The sequence below is a fragment of the Barbatula barbatula genome, assembly GCF_947034865.1.
Source record: "Barbatula barbatula genome assembly, chromosome: 7".
NCBI classification, from domain to species: Eukaryota; Metazoa; Chordata; class Actinopteri; order Cypriniformes; family Nemacheilidae; genus Barbatula; species Barbatula barbatula.
The window spans coordinates 14,644,519-14,659,406 of NC_136770.1; the positions used below are offsets into that span (position 1 = coordinate 14,644,519).

General features: G+C 36.0%; 1 protein-coding gene across 1 annotated transcript; it reads right to left on the minus strand.

Annotated features, from left to right (window-relative positions):
* Positions 1–249: 249 nt before the first annotated feature.
* gpr84 (G protein-coupled receptor 84) lies at positions 250–3,221 on the minus strand. The gene is made up of 2 exons (XM_079460726.1): positions 3,160–3,221; positions 250–2,530 (listed from the first exon to the last, which is right to left on the minus strand). Exon 2 carries the CDS (start codon positions 2,527–2,529, stop codon positions 1,291–1,293), a length of 1,239 nt encoding a protein of 412 aa, XP_079316852.1. The 5' UTR covers position 2,530; positions 3,160–3,221; the 3' UTR covers positions 250–1,290.
* Positions 3,222–14,888: the final 11,667 nt, after the last annotated feature.

A 14,888-nucleotide genomic window follows, 5' to 3' on the forward strand; every position in this document is an offset into this window, starting at 1 on the left:
GTTACGCAGTCATAAACACGTCTAAGCTTGTGAAATGCTTGGTTTACTGGCAGTACTGCACATTTTCAGTTTTGTGTGTCAAGCACTATATGGAAATTGGATGAAGCTGCTATTTCATATTTTATAGAAGAACTAGCTGTCAAACACAAGCCAAGCATTATGGCGAATGACATATTTTTTTTAACTTTGCTTATTTTAAGTTAAATCTTTATTGCTTGTCATTTAAGATTGAGAAAATGTTGTCAATTTGGAGAAAAAAATTGTTTAATACACAAAGTACATATTGACATTCATTAACATTTGTGCAAATATTATTTGAGTAAAAAAGGGCTTTATGGGCCCAGTACAAAACAGTTAGCAAATGAAATCAGAAACGCCAAAAGTAGGTAAATACTGTATGGTGGTTTTATGTGTGAAATTATGAAGCGGTTATGCACATCAGTTTGTTCTTGATTGTCTATATTGCACCACTTTAAACTTCCATGTTCATTTGTTGGTTACAAATATGATCTGTATGTCATTATGATTCATTCCGGTTATTGCACACAACAGTTCCTCTGCCTTATGTAATCAATCCAAAGAGGAACTGATTCAAGGAGAAAGTTTTTGTGTGTGCACATTATAAAGCCCTTTACATCTTTGGTAAAGCTGGAATATCCCACAGCTTTAAAAAAGAAATGCTTACACTATAGAAACATTGGATTTGTACAAATGAAACAACCCAATCAATAAAGATTTTATCCGGCGGATATTCTTTATATTCTTTTTACAGAACATTCCCACAAGGTTTGACACTGTAATGTCTGTCTAATAAAAAATGACCTGTCTCTCCTTCTGAAGCTTTGTATCTCCATATTTCCTGATATTTCTTTTTTGCAATAAATAATTATTATTAATCACCCTTTATGTTTGTCACTGGTGTTTGCAAATGTCTAAAGTGTGTGTCAACTTTGACAAACACACCATGTAATCATTTAAAAAATTACAGTGTTGTTTCAACACAGAGAATATACAAAACATGTGTATATGACAAATAATGAGCTTGTAAATATGATTTAAGTTACTACTATATACTTTGTCTGTGCTTATCATATAAAACCTGCATCTGTCAGATATTAATGGAAATTAACTGTGATCTTGACCACACAATGAATGAAAAGTCACCATCTTCATTCATCTTATATATATTCATTTAGTATAATACGGAAAGAAATGGGTTCATCGAAAGCCTTAAAAATGTGCTTGCTGTGGTTCACAGTTCCATAGTTCATTTTGCCAACTTTTCACCCTTCATTTGAATCCTGTTGTGTATCGTTTGGATCTCCAAATCTTGGTCAGTGGTTGTACGGCTTTCTGTAGTAGGTCTTTATAAGCCTGATTGAACTGCCGGTTCATGGCTGCGTACAACAAGGGGTTAATGCAACTGTTTAACCAGGTAAGGTTTGCGCAGAACATGTGAACCACCTGAGGAGCACGGTTTGCCTTATCAGCCACATTCAATAACAGAAATGGCGCAAAACACCCAACAAAGCACAGGAAAACTGTGAAACACATTCGAGTCACACGTTTGAATTCACTATCCTCTCCTGTGGTAGATGCAGGGGTTGTGGTCTGAATTTGTGCTGGAAATGGCTTTGAAGATACCTTCACCTCATTTGAAACGTTTGGTGACTCTTGTGTGGTTTTGCTGACCTCAGGAACCTTAGAATTGCCTTCAAGTGCTTTGGTCTTGTCCTGTTCTGTTCCCGTCGCATCATTGCTGATCTCACAGCTTTGAGTTGTTGAGGTGCCCCCGCTAATCCCACTATCATCCGTGGTACCCTCAGCTTCTGCAGGCTTACGTTTTGATGATTGTCGACTTGGCCTGTACTTAAGAAACGCCTTTGAAGCTACTCGGACCTTGCGGTAGATCAGAAAGTAGAAAAGCCCAACGAAGCCCAAGCCCAAAAAGAAATAGAGGAAAAGCAGCACGGTGGTGTAAGGTCGTCCCTTAGTGCGGTGGAAACTGCAAGTGCAGACCTGCGGTGCAAACACGTAGACTGGCCAAAGTGGACCGAAACTGGCCAGACCCAGTACCCAGGATGAGACAACGAGCGCAGCCACACCACGGTGAGACAGTAACAGACGGGCGCAGCGCGATGTGCGATGAGCAACAACCAGGTAGCGACTCATAGCGATGAGACATAATGTAATAATTGACACACTGTTTGACAGGAACAGAAGGAGTCCAAACATCCGGCACCACGTGGCTCCGCCCCTCCACTGCAGGTGCAGGTATGAGTCGACGCTGACTGGCTGAAGCATAGTGCAGTAGAGGATGTCGGCAAAAGCTAGGTTTACAATAAGAACGTTGAAACGCGTCCTCAGGTTGACGTCAGTAGCAAAGGCTAGCACTGTCAGAATATTTCCAATCGTTCCCACTATGGTGACCGCTGATCCCAACAGGACACCAAAATAACGGTAGCCCTCCACAGAGGGGGAGGCACAAGATAACGTATCATTTCTCAGAAGATCCGTGTCGTTCCACATTCTGCAATTAAATTGAAAAAAAAAAGATTAAGCATTTTGGAAACTGTGTGTAGTCCAGATCAATAGATAGCAGTTTTACTTGCACGCCTATAATTAGGTAAGTTGAACTGGAAGCAGTAACATATAAGGTAATACGACCACATCCTGTTTTTGAAATATCCTACTTCTTTTAGCCATTACACAACTTGGACTAACTTGAATGTAAAATGAAATATAATACATTTGAAATAGATATTTTAAATAATAAAAAAGCGATTTGTCGTTTGGTAAATTAACTAATAGCTGTCATAATAAAAATGCCTATATGTGCCTCTGTACTAAATACAATACAGAGAGACCAATCTCAACTAGGTTGATAATTATGTTTTTTAAAAACATTTATATTAAAATATATGGAACCTGAAAAACATGAAATAGTACAATCATTAGGTAAAAGGTCCTCTAACTGCAAGAAACATCTCACAATTTATAAAACAATACAATTTGTTTAAACACCTTAATGTTAATTCAACTAGAAATTATTTGTGACATTTATCCAATACACTAAAAGTTAAAGAAAGTTAAATACAGTTTTAAGTAAGTCTGAACCACTGAAAATTAAACTTGTATGAATGAACAAGAATGTTTTACCTTTCAGCCAAAAATCTCTGGTGTCTTTCTGCTGTGTTTCTTCTGCTATTCTGAGTTTTGGTCTGCTTTTATATCCTCCTCCTGTTCCCCTTCTAACGCAGTTTACCTTTGACCCCGCCTGTGTATGTTTCTTTTCTTTTTCTTTTATGGAAGAGACTCTCTTGCCACACCCCAATTCTCTCCTTCAGCCTCACTTCTGGTTCTGATATTTTAAGGTATGGGTGTGTTTAAAGTTTGCTCAGATGTGAAGTCACTGAGAGAGTTTCACAATCCTGGAAGAAATGTACGCAGCATGGGTATTTTGCTAATAGATATGAAATACAACAGGGGAAGCCAGTGAAGAAATAAAGGCAACTGTGCTGATAGTCTTCCTTTGATATTTAATGTTTGCTTTTATAAATTTCAAATATAGTCACTCAGTAATTGTTCTGTATCATGTTTGTCTTTTGTGCGAGAGGTTGTAAAGGATAAGAATGTTCAAACTATTTTGAACAGCTTTGTTGGGGCATGATAGTACATAATTTAGGTGTAAGGGTAGGGGGGGGTTAGTCCTGTTTTGTAAGGAGGGAGCAAAATTTGACAGGGTAGCATAAATTAGCACCGGCACCTGAACACAGAACACAGAAAGCTAGATTACTGAACTATACTGTCAGATACAGAAAAATGGTTCAGATTGAACAGCCGCAAGTCAGTCTATTTCTAAACATAAATTAGCAGCAGCTGTTAAAAATTGTATACCACAATTGCAATATGTTAGAAACAGTTGAAATTTACTTAAAGGTCCAGTGTATGAAATGTTGCGGCATCTAGCGGTGAGGTTGCGAATTGCAACCAGCGGCTCACTCCACCCCTCCCTTTCGAAGCACTGCTGTGGCTGACACAGGACTGTTGTCACATTTTCATACTTTTCCGGGGGAAGATAATGTATTAATGAAACATTGCTCTGTACAGCAGTTTGTCCGTTTAGGCCTATTGTAGACACAACATGGCGAATTCCATGTAAGGGGACCGGCAGTGTATGTAGACAGATATAGGTCATTCAAACATGTCATTATGTAAGGTCTTTATACATCTCTGAATACATAGTTATGTATATTATATTGCATTAGATCCTTCAAAAAATACACCTTTAAAGAATTTTCTGAAATTGCTTATGACACCTTTAATTTAAAAAAGAAGGTGTTCACAACATCACACTAAATGGTGAAAGAATAGATGTCATATATGTTGACAGTATTGACTTATAATATATAAATAATTTACTGGCTTCATATTTTTTTTTTAAATCTTACATACATGTACATTGTCAAATCTTAGAAATATGAATTTAACATTCTGATTCAGGTATGAATGTTCTGCTGGTTGTATTTTGTTCAAACGCTTGTGTAACGTAAAAAAGTCCAAAACTGGACCAGTGTTGAACCAGCTTTGTTTGCCTCTACTGTATTGTTCTACACTCTATGATGCAACAAGTACATCTGTTGTTATGGCAAGTGTCCTGGTTATGGTTGATCTAAATAATGCAGCCTAAACCCTGAGAGGATTTGTATTATGGAAGTGGAGTGTATCTAGTTTTAAATGTAATCAAAGCCCTTATTCTACAAAGAACTGAGCAGCTTAGTATGGAGAAAAGGCATAAAGACAACAAAATAGACAGTCGAAGAGCGAAAAAAGGTGAAAGTAAGGATATATATCCTACACTGGGCAGGAAGTTAGCATTCCACTTGTTTTCCTATAGTTTGCATATCCACGCATACATACATAACCTCTGCCCTGTGCCACCACCTGTACACTAATACCATAATATCAAAACTAGTCTATAAGAAAATATCTTAAATCTCTTCAGTTTCTAAGAAATACTTGTGTATATATATATATATCACAAACTTTTCATATCATTACATTTTAAGCTACTATATTTAACTCCTGAGGTTTTCCTAATGACCCTGAGCCCTGACAGAGAAGTGGATACATACCTATGTATAAATGTATAGGATTATGCTGTGAACCGCTTTGGATAAAAGCTTCTGCCAAATGCCTAAAATGAAATGTAAATGGATCAGATTCATAGGAATCAGAAAGTTCAGCCCTCTAGTTTGACTCCAGAGGCCTTGACGTCAGTCCTACAAATATCATGTACAGCTATTACATGCAGAGAAGTAAAGGACATAGCTCCCTACAAACACCCCGAAAAACTTAGCGCACTTTAAATGCATATGGTAAAGATAAATAAAAATTACCAATGAACAGCTAACAATACCACTGTCAAAAAATCCTGTTAAAACACTGACATTTCTGGCAGCTGGGGTGCCAGAAAGAACCCACAAAAAGATAATTTTTCCCGTAAAATTGTATTTTCCTGTTTCTGTAATTGTACCATTTTGAGTGTCAGTTTTTCTTTAAAATTTTCTTACATTTTCTGTATTTTACAAGGGTTTTTTACATTGTACGTAGAAAACTGTAAAGAATTTTGTATTTCACAGTGAAGGCAAATGTGTTTCAATTGTGAGATGAATGCCGTTGCCTAGACATGGCCAAAATGGCTTCATGGGAGTCTAAATATTGTGTTTAGATCAATGGTTCTCAAACTTGGGGGACCCCAAGATGGATCAGGGGGACCACATATTTTGTGGCATTTTATGAAATATAGATTGTCATCATAGCTTTTATTCAATCAATTAGAAATACAAGACGTCTATATACATCACAGATCAACCCAGAAAATACAACATGATTTACAAAGTTATTTCTTTTAAGGTAATATAACAAAAGATTAGGTTTCTGTAAGCTTTCTTCTCTATCATGGAACATTGATTCAATTCAATTCAATTTTATTTATGTAGCGCTTTTCACAATGTGCATTGTTCCAAAGCCGCGTTTACGGGGAAAATAGAAACCGAAAAACACATTGCTCAGTGGAAAAACACATTGCTCAGTGGTCAACTGTTTTTTATATACAAATCTCTATTACATCTTTAATATATATATCTACACTATAATGTATATCTAAATAACATTTTTGAGTAATTGTAAAACTCATTCTAGCTTAGCTTCAATGCCAATGGCTGCATTCACGATACCGAAAGGGTCACACTTCAGTATAGGGGGAAATTCTCGCTATTAACAAACCATTGACTATGAATTTTTCCTCAATAACTCTTCACTTGTTGCCTAGTGAGAGTTAGTAAGGTAGTTGTTAGGTTTAGGTATTGACTAGGATTAGGGATGTAGAGTATCATCATCTAGAGAATGTGCTAATAGACAGCCAATTGGCCATTAATAGCCATGCGAATGGTTAATAGTGTGAATTGCCTAAACTGAAGTATCACAGAAAGTTTTGTTGTTATAATTTACATTGATCGATACCTGCATACAATAGGCAGATTGATGAAATAGGCCTAACACTCAACTCAACTTTATTTAAATAGGGCTTTTTTCATTGTTACAAAGCAGCTGTCCATGAAACATATTGAATATAAGCAAAACATTCAAGTAAAAACAAAAAAAGTGAACACACGGAATGGATAAAACACGGACACACCACACTCACAGAACACAAATACAAACGCGCTGACAATGCAGGTATGCGCACACACAACGTGGTTATCACAGAGAAGCATTTATGATTACGGAGAGAGAAACACAGGTCGAATATTATATGGACTACAAATTCCTATATCTAATAATAAAAAATGAAGCTACATTTAAAGTGATATTAATAAATACAAAAACTGAAAGCTGATGTCAGCAACCCCTCATGCAAACAGTGGAAAACAGTATGCAAACGAGGAATCCAAAACTCGACAGTGCTTGCACACTTGCAAACATGGTAAAAAGGTAGATAATAGGTTTAAAATGATCATTAATATCCTATTTTTAGTGCGGAAGGGTCTTCGGTTCCCTCTGTCAACTCCACCATCATGTCTGGCTCCCCGTGGTGAGAGTTGAGTACTGTTCTACACTCTTTGATGCAACAAGTACATCGGTTGTTATGGGAAGTTTTCCTGGTTGCTATTGCAACCTAAACCCTTAGAGGATTTGTATTGTGGAAGTGTATATGCAAGGTTGAAAATATGTGTCTTAAATCTAGATTTAAACTGTGTGTGTCTGCCAAATGGGCAGTACAGGAAAGACTGTGCCAAAGTTTAGACGCTATAGGAAAAGGATCTACCGCCTGCACTTGATTTTGAAACTCTAGGTATAACCAACTGACCGGAGCCCCGAGAGCGTATGAAGGACTGTAATACAAGAGAAGCTCACTCAGGAAATGAGGAGCTAAACCATGAAGGGCTTTATAGGTAATCAGGAAGATTTTAAAATAATGCGTTGCTTAATAGGTTACCAGTGCAATGTTGATAGAAAACTTATAATAGTAAATGTGGATGAAAACAGTCCTGGCCTTGAGAAACTGACACCATGTGTTTCCATGAATGTCCACAAAACCAAGGAGCTGGGTATGACCTCTGGATCTCCCCAGTGATCCTGAAACCTTTTAAATCAGGACAATAGAGAGTACAGTATATTGACTCAATGTACCACAACATGATAAAGGAACTGCTCAACCGATACATGTGACAAATAAAAGTCTTCTAGTGTACCAGTAGGCACTTATCCAAAAGGAATGTTGCCAGAGTGAAGCGCGTTACTGTTGTTTCTGTGCTTTGGCAGTTAACTGACGACTGATCTTAACATTGTGTTCAATGGAAAATTATGCATATTTTCAAACTTTTCTTTGTATAGACATGCTCAAATATATTGGTACCCCTCCACAAAAAATGAAGAACGCAAAGTATTCTCTGAAATAACTTGAAACTGACTAATGTAATTGGCATCCAACATTGTTTATTCCAAATTGAATAGAACATTTACATTTAGTCATTAAGCAGACGCTTTTATCCAAAGCGACTTACAGATGAGGAAACATTGGAAGCAATTATAACAACATAGGAAACAAAATACATAAGTGCATCAAACTAGTCCATTAAAGCCTAGCACAGTATACAAAGCTAAGAATAGTGAGGTTAGTGTTTTTTTTTCAGGGGTATTTTAAAGATGGCAACAGAGTCTGCTGATCTTGTAGCAGCAGGTAGATCATTCCACCAATGTGGAACAGATCCAGAGAAGGTACGCGAGAGTGACTTTTTTCCTTTTTGGGATGGTATCACTAGTCGTTGTTCCTCTGTGACCGTGTGCTACACTGATCTGAGAGCCACAAAGTGAATAAAAAAGAAACAAAAAGAAAAGTCGCTTACAAAATAAGATTGGAAAACACTAGAAAGTATGACCAAAATCTTTTTGAGTAGGTGCATTGCCAAAACAAATTAATGAAGTCTTCTTCATCAGATTTATCAGATTGATAAAAGTGCAGTCAACTTCAATGTCTGACTTATATTTCCAGAGAAAGGCTTTAGTCGGGTAATATTTATGAGTCAGTTTAAATGTTATTTATTTTATTTTATTGGTAAGCAGATATGTATGAGGTAAAGTCCATACTTTCTCCCAATATTCTCCACAATATTACTCCAATGTGGTATTATATAAGGTGTTGTTGTTTACTCTTTCTGAAAGAGAGCTTTGATTTTATAGTTATTCTTTTGTTGGTCTAGAAAAGCACACACTTCCGATGATTGTGTCAATTAAAGAGAGAGAATAAGTTGGCCATGGAAAGGTGGTGCCTTGCAAAAGAAAAGACACACCAGAAGGAATGGCTTTGAAACAGAATATTCCTCAGCAGATACAGGAATATTGTATTTCTGCAAGAATTCTGAATAATTATAAAGGCTGCCTTGCGAGTAAAAAAATAGTCCAACTAGATTGGGCTGTTTTTGAACCAGTTGTAAAAGAAAATGGATTTATTCTTATAAAGAATATCCTTATTAATCCACAAATAATTTGGTGCGGAGAAAAGTTGTGCTTATATATTAATAAGGACCAGTGGTCTCATTTATAAAACTTTGCGTAGGATTTGCGTCAGAGGTGGCGTACGGATGAAACATAGGCATTGACACAATCAATTCTAAATGTAGCGCAGCTTTTGCGGCTTCATGTCACGCACATAGTTGCCCATAAATAGTCCGTGAAACGCCACAAGTTCATATTCATCGATTGCGAAATCATGGCAAACACAGAGAGGAAATCAAAAAAACGTAACTTCACTCAATGTGAAGTAGAAATTATCTTTGGCGAAGTGGAAAAGAGGAGAAAAATGTTGTTTGGAGGGCACAGTGTGGGCATTACTACTTGAGAGTCAAAAGGTTGCAGACGCCGTAAATGCTGTAGCCTCACATCCTCGGACCGTGGCCGAAATAAAAAAGAAATGGTCGGACATCAAAGTCGAGGCAAAAATGCATCTAGCGAGTGTGTCTGCCACGGGTGGGAGATAGGGGAAATAGTTCAGTGCAAATGTAATTTATGTTTAATATATAATATATTAATATTTTATATATATATGTTGCATAGGAAAAATTATTGAAAACACAGAACTCAGATAAAATTTAACAGAAAAACTCAATTATAACTGTAACATTTGATATACTATGTTTACATTTGCACTAATGGCAGACATTTAAGAATACACCTTCAGATGAAATCCTTTAAAGACAATGAAAAATATTTCGATAAAATGTTCAAAAACGTTGTTTATCAGCCATGACACATCATGATTAACCTTTCAAGTTCCCAGATTTGATCAACACAGACCTTTATTATAAAGAGACTTAAAGTGATACATCCTAGCGACCTACAATCCTAGTGAGATATGTGAGCACGTCAAAAATATGTATATTTTTAAGGTATTTTGGTATCTTTTGGTGGCTTTCACAGATATGCTCTGCTATGAGGCCAGGGCAATAAATTAGGCAACAGTACCAGCTTTGAAATTTATTGGTTACAAATGGTAATGAACAATTTTATTTGAAGCCTCGCCATTTTCTTCAATTGTCATGACTTATGTTTTACTTGAAAGAAAGTAATGAATTTTAAATGATGATGAAGTAGCTCATACTTTTGTGTTAAAGAAATTCCTGACAGAAACTGTCCTTAAAGAACTGGAGCAATATAAGGAGTAGGCCAACTGTAAAATTACATTCCGTAATATAAGTATTAATATTGATATTATTACTTTGATATATTCTCTTATCTGAAATTCAAAGGGTTTATCATTTTTTATGTAATGTTACTGCTCCTTACAGAAGCCATTGTAAAAATGTATTGTATTAAATTCAATATTATGATCTAGTCGCTCATCATGAAGTCTTAATGCTCTAATTACTTAGGATAAACTAAACATAAATATTTTAACATTCTAATATAACAGACGTTTTATACTTGTGCTACAACTGTTTGTGAGTTAGTGATGATGAGCGTAAATGATGACAGAATATCCCTTTAATATTCCCAGTTAAAAATGTTCAATTGTAAGTGTTTGCTTCTGAAAGAGATGTGCGAGACATTTAACATGTTGTATGAATGTTTTGTGTGTAGAATTCATAGAAAAAAAGCTTAAAAATGTCCAAACATTGTGTTTTAGAATGTTTTTTGTACTGTAAACTACTGTTTAATTTTGTAGTCCATTAGAATTTAAACAAGCATGCTTTTATCTGACCAGGGGATTGACCTACCTTGTGTTCACAGTGATAATGCGATTTAAATGAAATATAAACCTATAAAATGTGAACGCCCTATGGGTACTTGCGAAGGTACATGAGGATGAAATCACTCAAAGTTTTAAACAATCGTCCCCTTGGGGCTACATTCCACAGTATTTGCCAAGCAGCATGACATGTTGTAAACACCAAGAACAAAATATTTGAGAATATTGAATCTACATGTTACAAGCAAGACCATGACGATATGGCTAATGACGATAAGACTTTATGGTTTCTGTCTTAAATAAGGATTTTGTATTATAGATTTGCAGATTTTAAAATTTTCCTCAAACTTATTTATCATTCTTAATTTAGCAGACGCTTTTATCCAAAGTGATTTACAAAGACTTCAGGGAGAAATAAGTGATATGTCATACAGGAGCTATAATACAATAGGTGCTAAAACAAAGTTAATAGTTTAAGCAAAAGCTAGATCACTACCTGTTGAGAGAAAAGGAGAGGGTTGGTATACATAAAAAAAATATTTTCATTTGTCTGTCAAGTATTCACAGAAGAGATGGGTTTTAAGTAGTTTTTTGAAGATTGTGAGTGATGTGGTTGACCAGACCGAGTATACTATTTTATGAAAGAAAATATAAAAAACTAGGTAAGTTTATGTTTTTCAAAAAATTGATTCATTTACACTAAGTTACTGGCAGTCTGCTGCAAAACGTTTTACAGTGTAGGTTAATATTCTTTGTAATAAAGAAACTTTTACTTTGATGAAGGGAACCAAAATTCTCTGAAAATGTGTTATGTTTATTTAGCCTTTGTGTGCGTTTACAATGTGCTTTAGGTGATTTTCTAGTGTAATTTAAATGTTATCAGTCTGAACAGCCTGAAAGATAAAGAGCATGCGCCGTACTAACATTCACCCTTAGACTGTGCAATCTAATAATCTCATTACATCTCCTATGACAAGAGCTTGAGGCTAAAAACACACATGAAAATCATCAACCATTCTTTTTATTCTTTCACACTCTGATGAAACAAAGGTACTATTGTGATTGGAAACAATAATGTCTGTTATAAATATATTATCCATTTAATACTGGTTCAGGTACAGAACATATCATTATATAGATTATTGATTATTTAACTTCATATTTATGCGATGACATTGGACTGGTGTTAGAATAAGCAGGTGTAACTGTTGCATTATACTAATGGGGAGCTAACATGAGTATTTTAAACAAGATCATTAGGTTCTCTTCTTGATGTTGTGAAAAGTAAAACTATTGACATTAACAGTTTCAGCACACAGTTAGTAGAAGTTACAATAACCGCAAACCATTCATTCAGTTCTCAAAAAGGACACATCTCTGAAAACATTTATCACATTTCACTTGTTTTCACTCACATATCAATTTCATTAGTGATTTCTGCAAAACTCCACAGTATAATATATCCATTTTCAGAAAACACAAATACACAATATATATACTGTAAGTTACTGAAGTGTCACAATGTAAACTCGAATAACATTTACATTTATTCATTTGGCAGATGCTTGAATCCAAAGCGACTTAGAAGTAGTTTTTTTACAGTGGCACATTACTGCAGAGCAATCAGGGGTAAGGTGTCTTGCTCAAGGGCCCTTCAGTCATGACCTGCTGGCACTGAGATTCCAACAGGCAACCTTCTGCTCACAAGCCCAACGCTCTAACCACTAGGGCACAGCTGAATAACACACATTTACATTGTGTACTAACACGCCAAACAGAATCGCATCCTAGAATCATCATAGTATAATTGACACCCCTTTTCATCTCTCTTTCATCCGGTTGAAGTAGGGTGGCCATACGTCCGGATTTCGGCCGGACAGTCCGGATTTTAAGCCCTCTCTCCGGCGCAGCTTCAAGCCGGACACTCATTTGTTCTCCTTTTCGGAGTTGCGCTGAATCGGCCTTTAAAAACGCGCTGTAAAACCTTTATTGGGACGCAACAGCATAGCATCTGACGCCGTAAGATCAAACAAACGATTGGCTGAAAGAGATGTCAAATAAATATCTGATATATCATTGGTTAAAAACGTAAACAAGCCTCCACGACGTGGAGGTGGAGTCCACGTACTGGTTACCTCACATCATAACGTTAACATGCCGAAACGTCAGACATCATTTAGTCCGGAATGGACAAAAGAGCACAAATTTATATAAAAAAAGCAGTAGAGATGCTTTCCATGGATTTTGCACACTATGTCGCTGTGAAGTAGACGTTAGTATTAAAGGGAAAGCCGTCATTGACCGACATGCCAGCGCTGAAAAACATAAAGGTAACTGACGAGCTGCTGGTACGTCTTCCCTTAGGTCTTATTTTCGAGAGGCATCACCTCAGGATCACAAAATCTCTGCAGCAGAGCTTTGTAAAGTCTATCATAAATGTCTTGAATAAATACAAATACTGTGAACAAACACACATAGGTCTACATCAAGATATGTCCTAGATCAAATTGTCTGGCAATGAATAGAGTAGGCTATTTCAGAATCACTGTATCATGATACCATCGATATGATAGACAAAATTGTATTGTATTTGCGAGTACACTAGATGCAGTTATTCTAGCCTCACTAAATGCCGCCAAGTGTCCTCCTTTTTGGTGTTATGGAAATGGCCACCCCAACCACATCTCGATCAATATTCAAAAAACTACTTAAAACCCATCTCTTCAGTGAATACTTGACAGACAAATGAGAGAAAAAATACTAACCCACTCTGTTTCTCTCAACAGGTATTAGTCTAGCTTTTGTTGAAACTAGTAACTTTGTATTAGTACCTATTGTATTATAGCTCCTGTATGACTTATCTCTTTATTGCACCCTGAACTCTTTGTAAGTCGCTTTGGATAAAAGCGTCTGCTAAATTACTTAATGTAAATGTGTAATTACAGTACACCATAACATAACTTTATATAAGATACATTTCACTATTCTGTTTCCAGCAAACAGTAGCACATCTGTCTGCATCCTCACATCTGAGGTTGTCAAATGTACAAATTTGTATGTGTAGCCTTTTTTACACGTTCTGTATTTTCGCAGCAGCACTGTTACAATTAACTCTCCCTATTTTTCATAAAAAAATACTCTGTTACTTTTAATCAGAGTCACTTTTTCACCATTTATTTATCATTGGCGTTGGGGTTCCTCGCCACAGGGCCGTGATGGAGGGCTCACCAGGAGACTGCATTTATTAGATATTATTTGCTAGAATGATCCTGCTTGTTCCATAAACACCATGCATGGGCTGTGTTATACCATTTCTGTGTTTTTCTGTTTTTCGTATTTTCTCCTTGAAAGCTGCTGTGGAACAATGCACATTGTGAAAAGCGCTATATTTATAAATTGTATTGAATTAAAGAAAATCTTTTGTCAGAAGAACAAGGAACTGCTATAGTTTACTTTTACGAAATTGGGTCAAAGGTGAAGATGATGCTTTATTTATTTGAGTAATTGAGAGTATACTGTAATGTGTTGCATACCCAGTTCATATTGTTCTTTAGTTTTTTAACTTGTCTTGTAAGATCATCTTCTTCCTCTATTTTCATCTAGAGTAGTATAGCCTAATGAAGATTTATTTTCCTAAAGCTTGTTGAATATCGCTCTATCAGCACTCTTTTATGTTGTATATTGTAATAGACACAGAGCTGTACGTTTATTTCTTCAATTCCAATGAGAGGTTTTTGTGACAGTGTTTTGAATTGATCTCACTAGTGGTTACTAGACAGAATCTATGTATTTGTAGATTTATTTTATCATTTGAGACCAAAAGTTTGATTTTGACAGAACAGGATATGTTTGATTTTGACCGGGAAGTTTGAGGTTTGTACAAGTTCTGAGAATGTGTTTATAGTTGTTCAAAAAGTTGAGAAAATTGTGAATTGTTTCATGAATTATGGGTCAGTGATTGAGAAAGTTGCTTTATATGTAAAACGTCGCCATCTAGCGACCAAATATATGAGACGCAAGTGAAATAGATTTTTCACTGCATAATAAGTGAATAATAATTCACAAACAATTTAAAGCGTACACCACCGGTCAAACGTTTTTGAACACGTACTCACTCACTTATTCATATTTTTTCCAC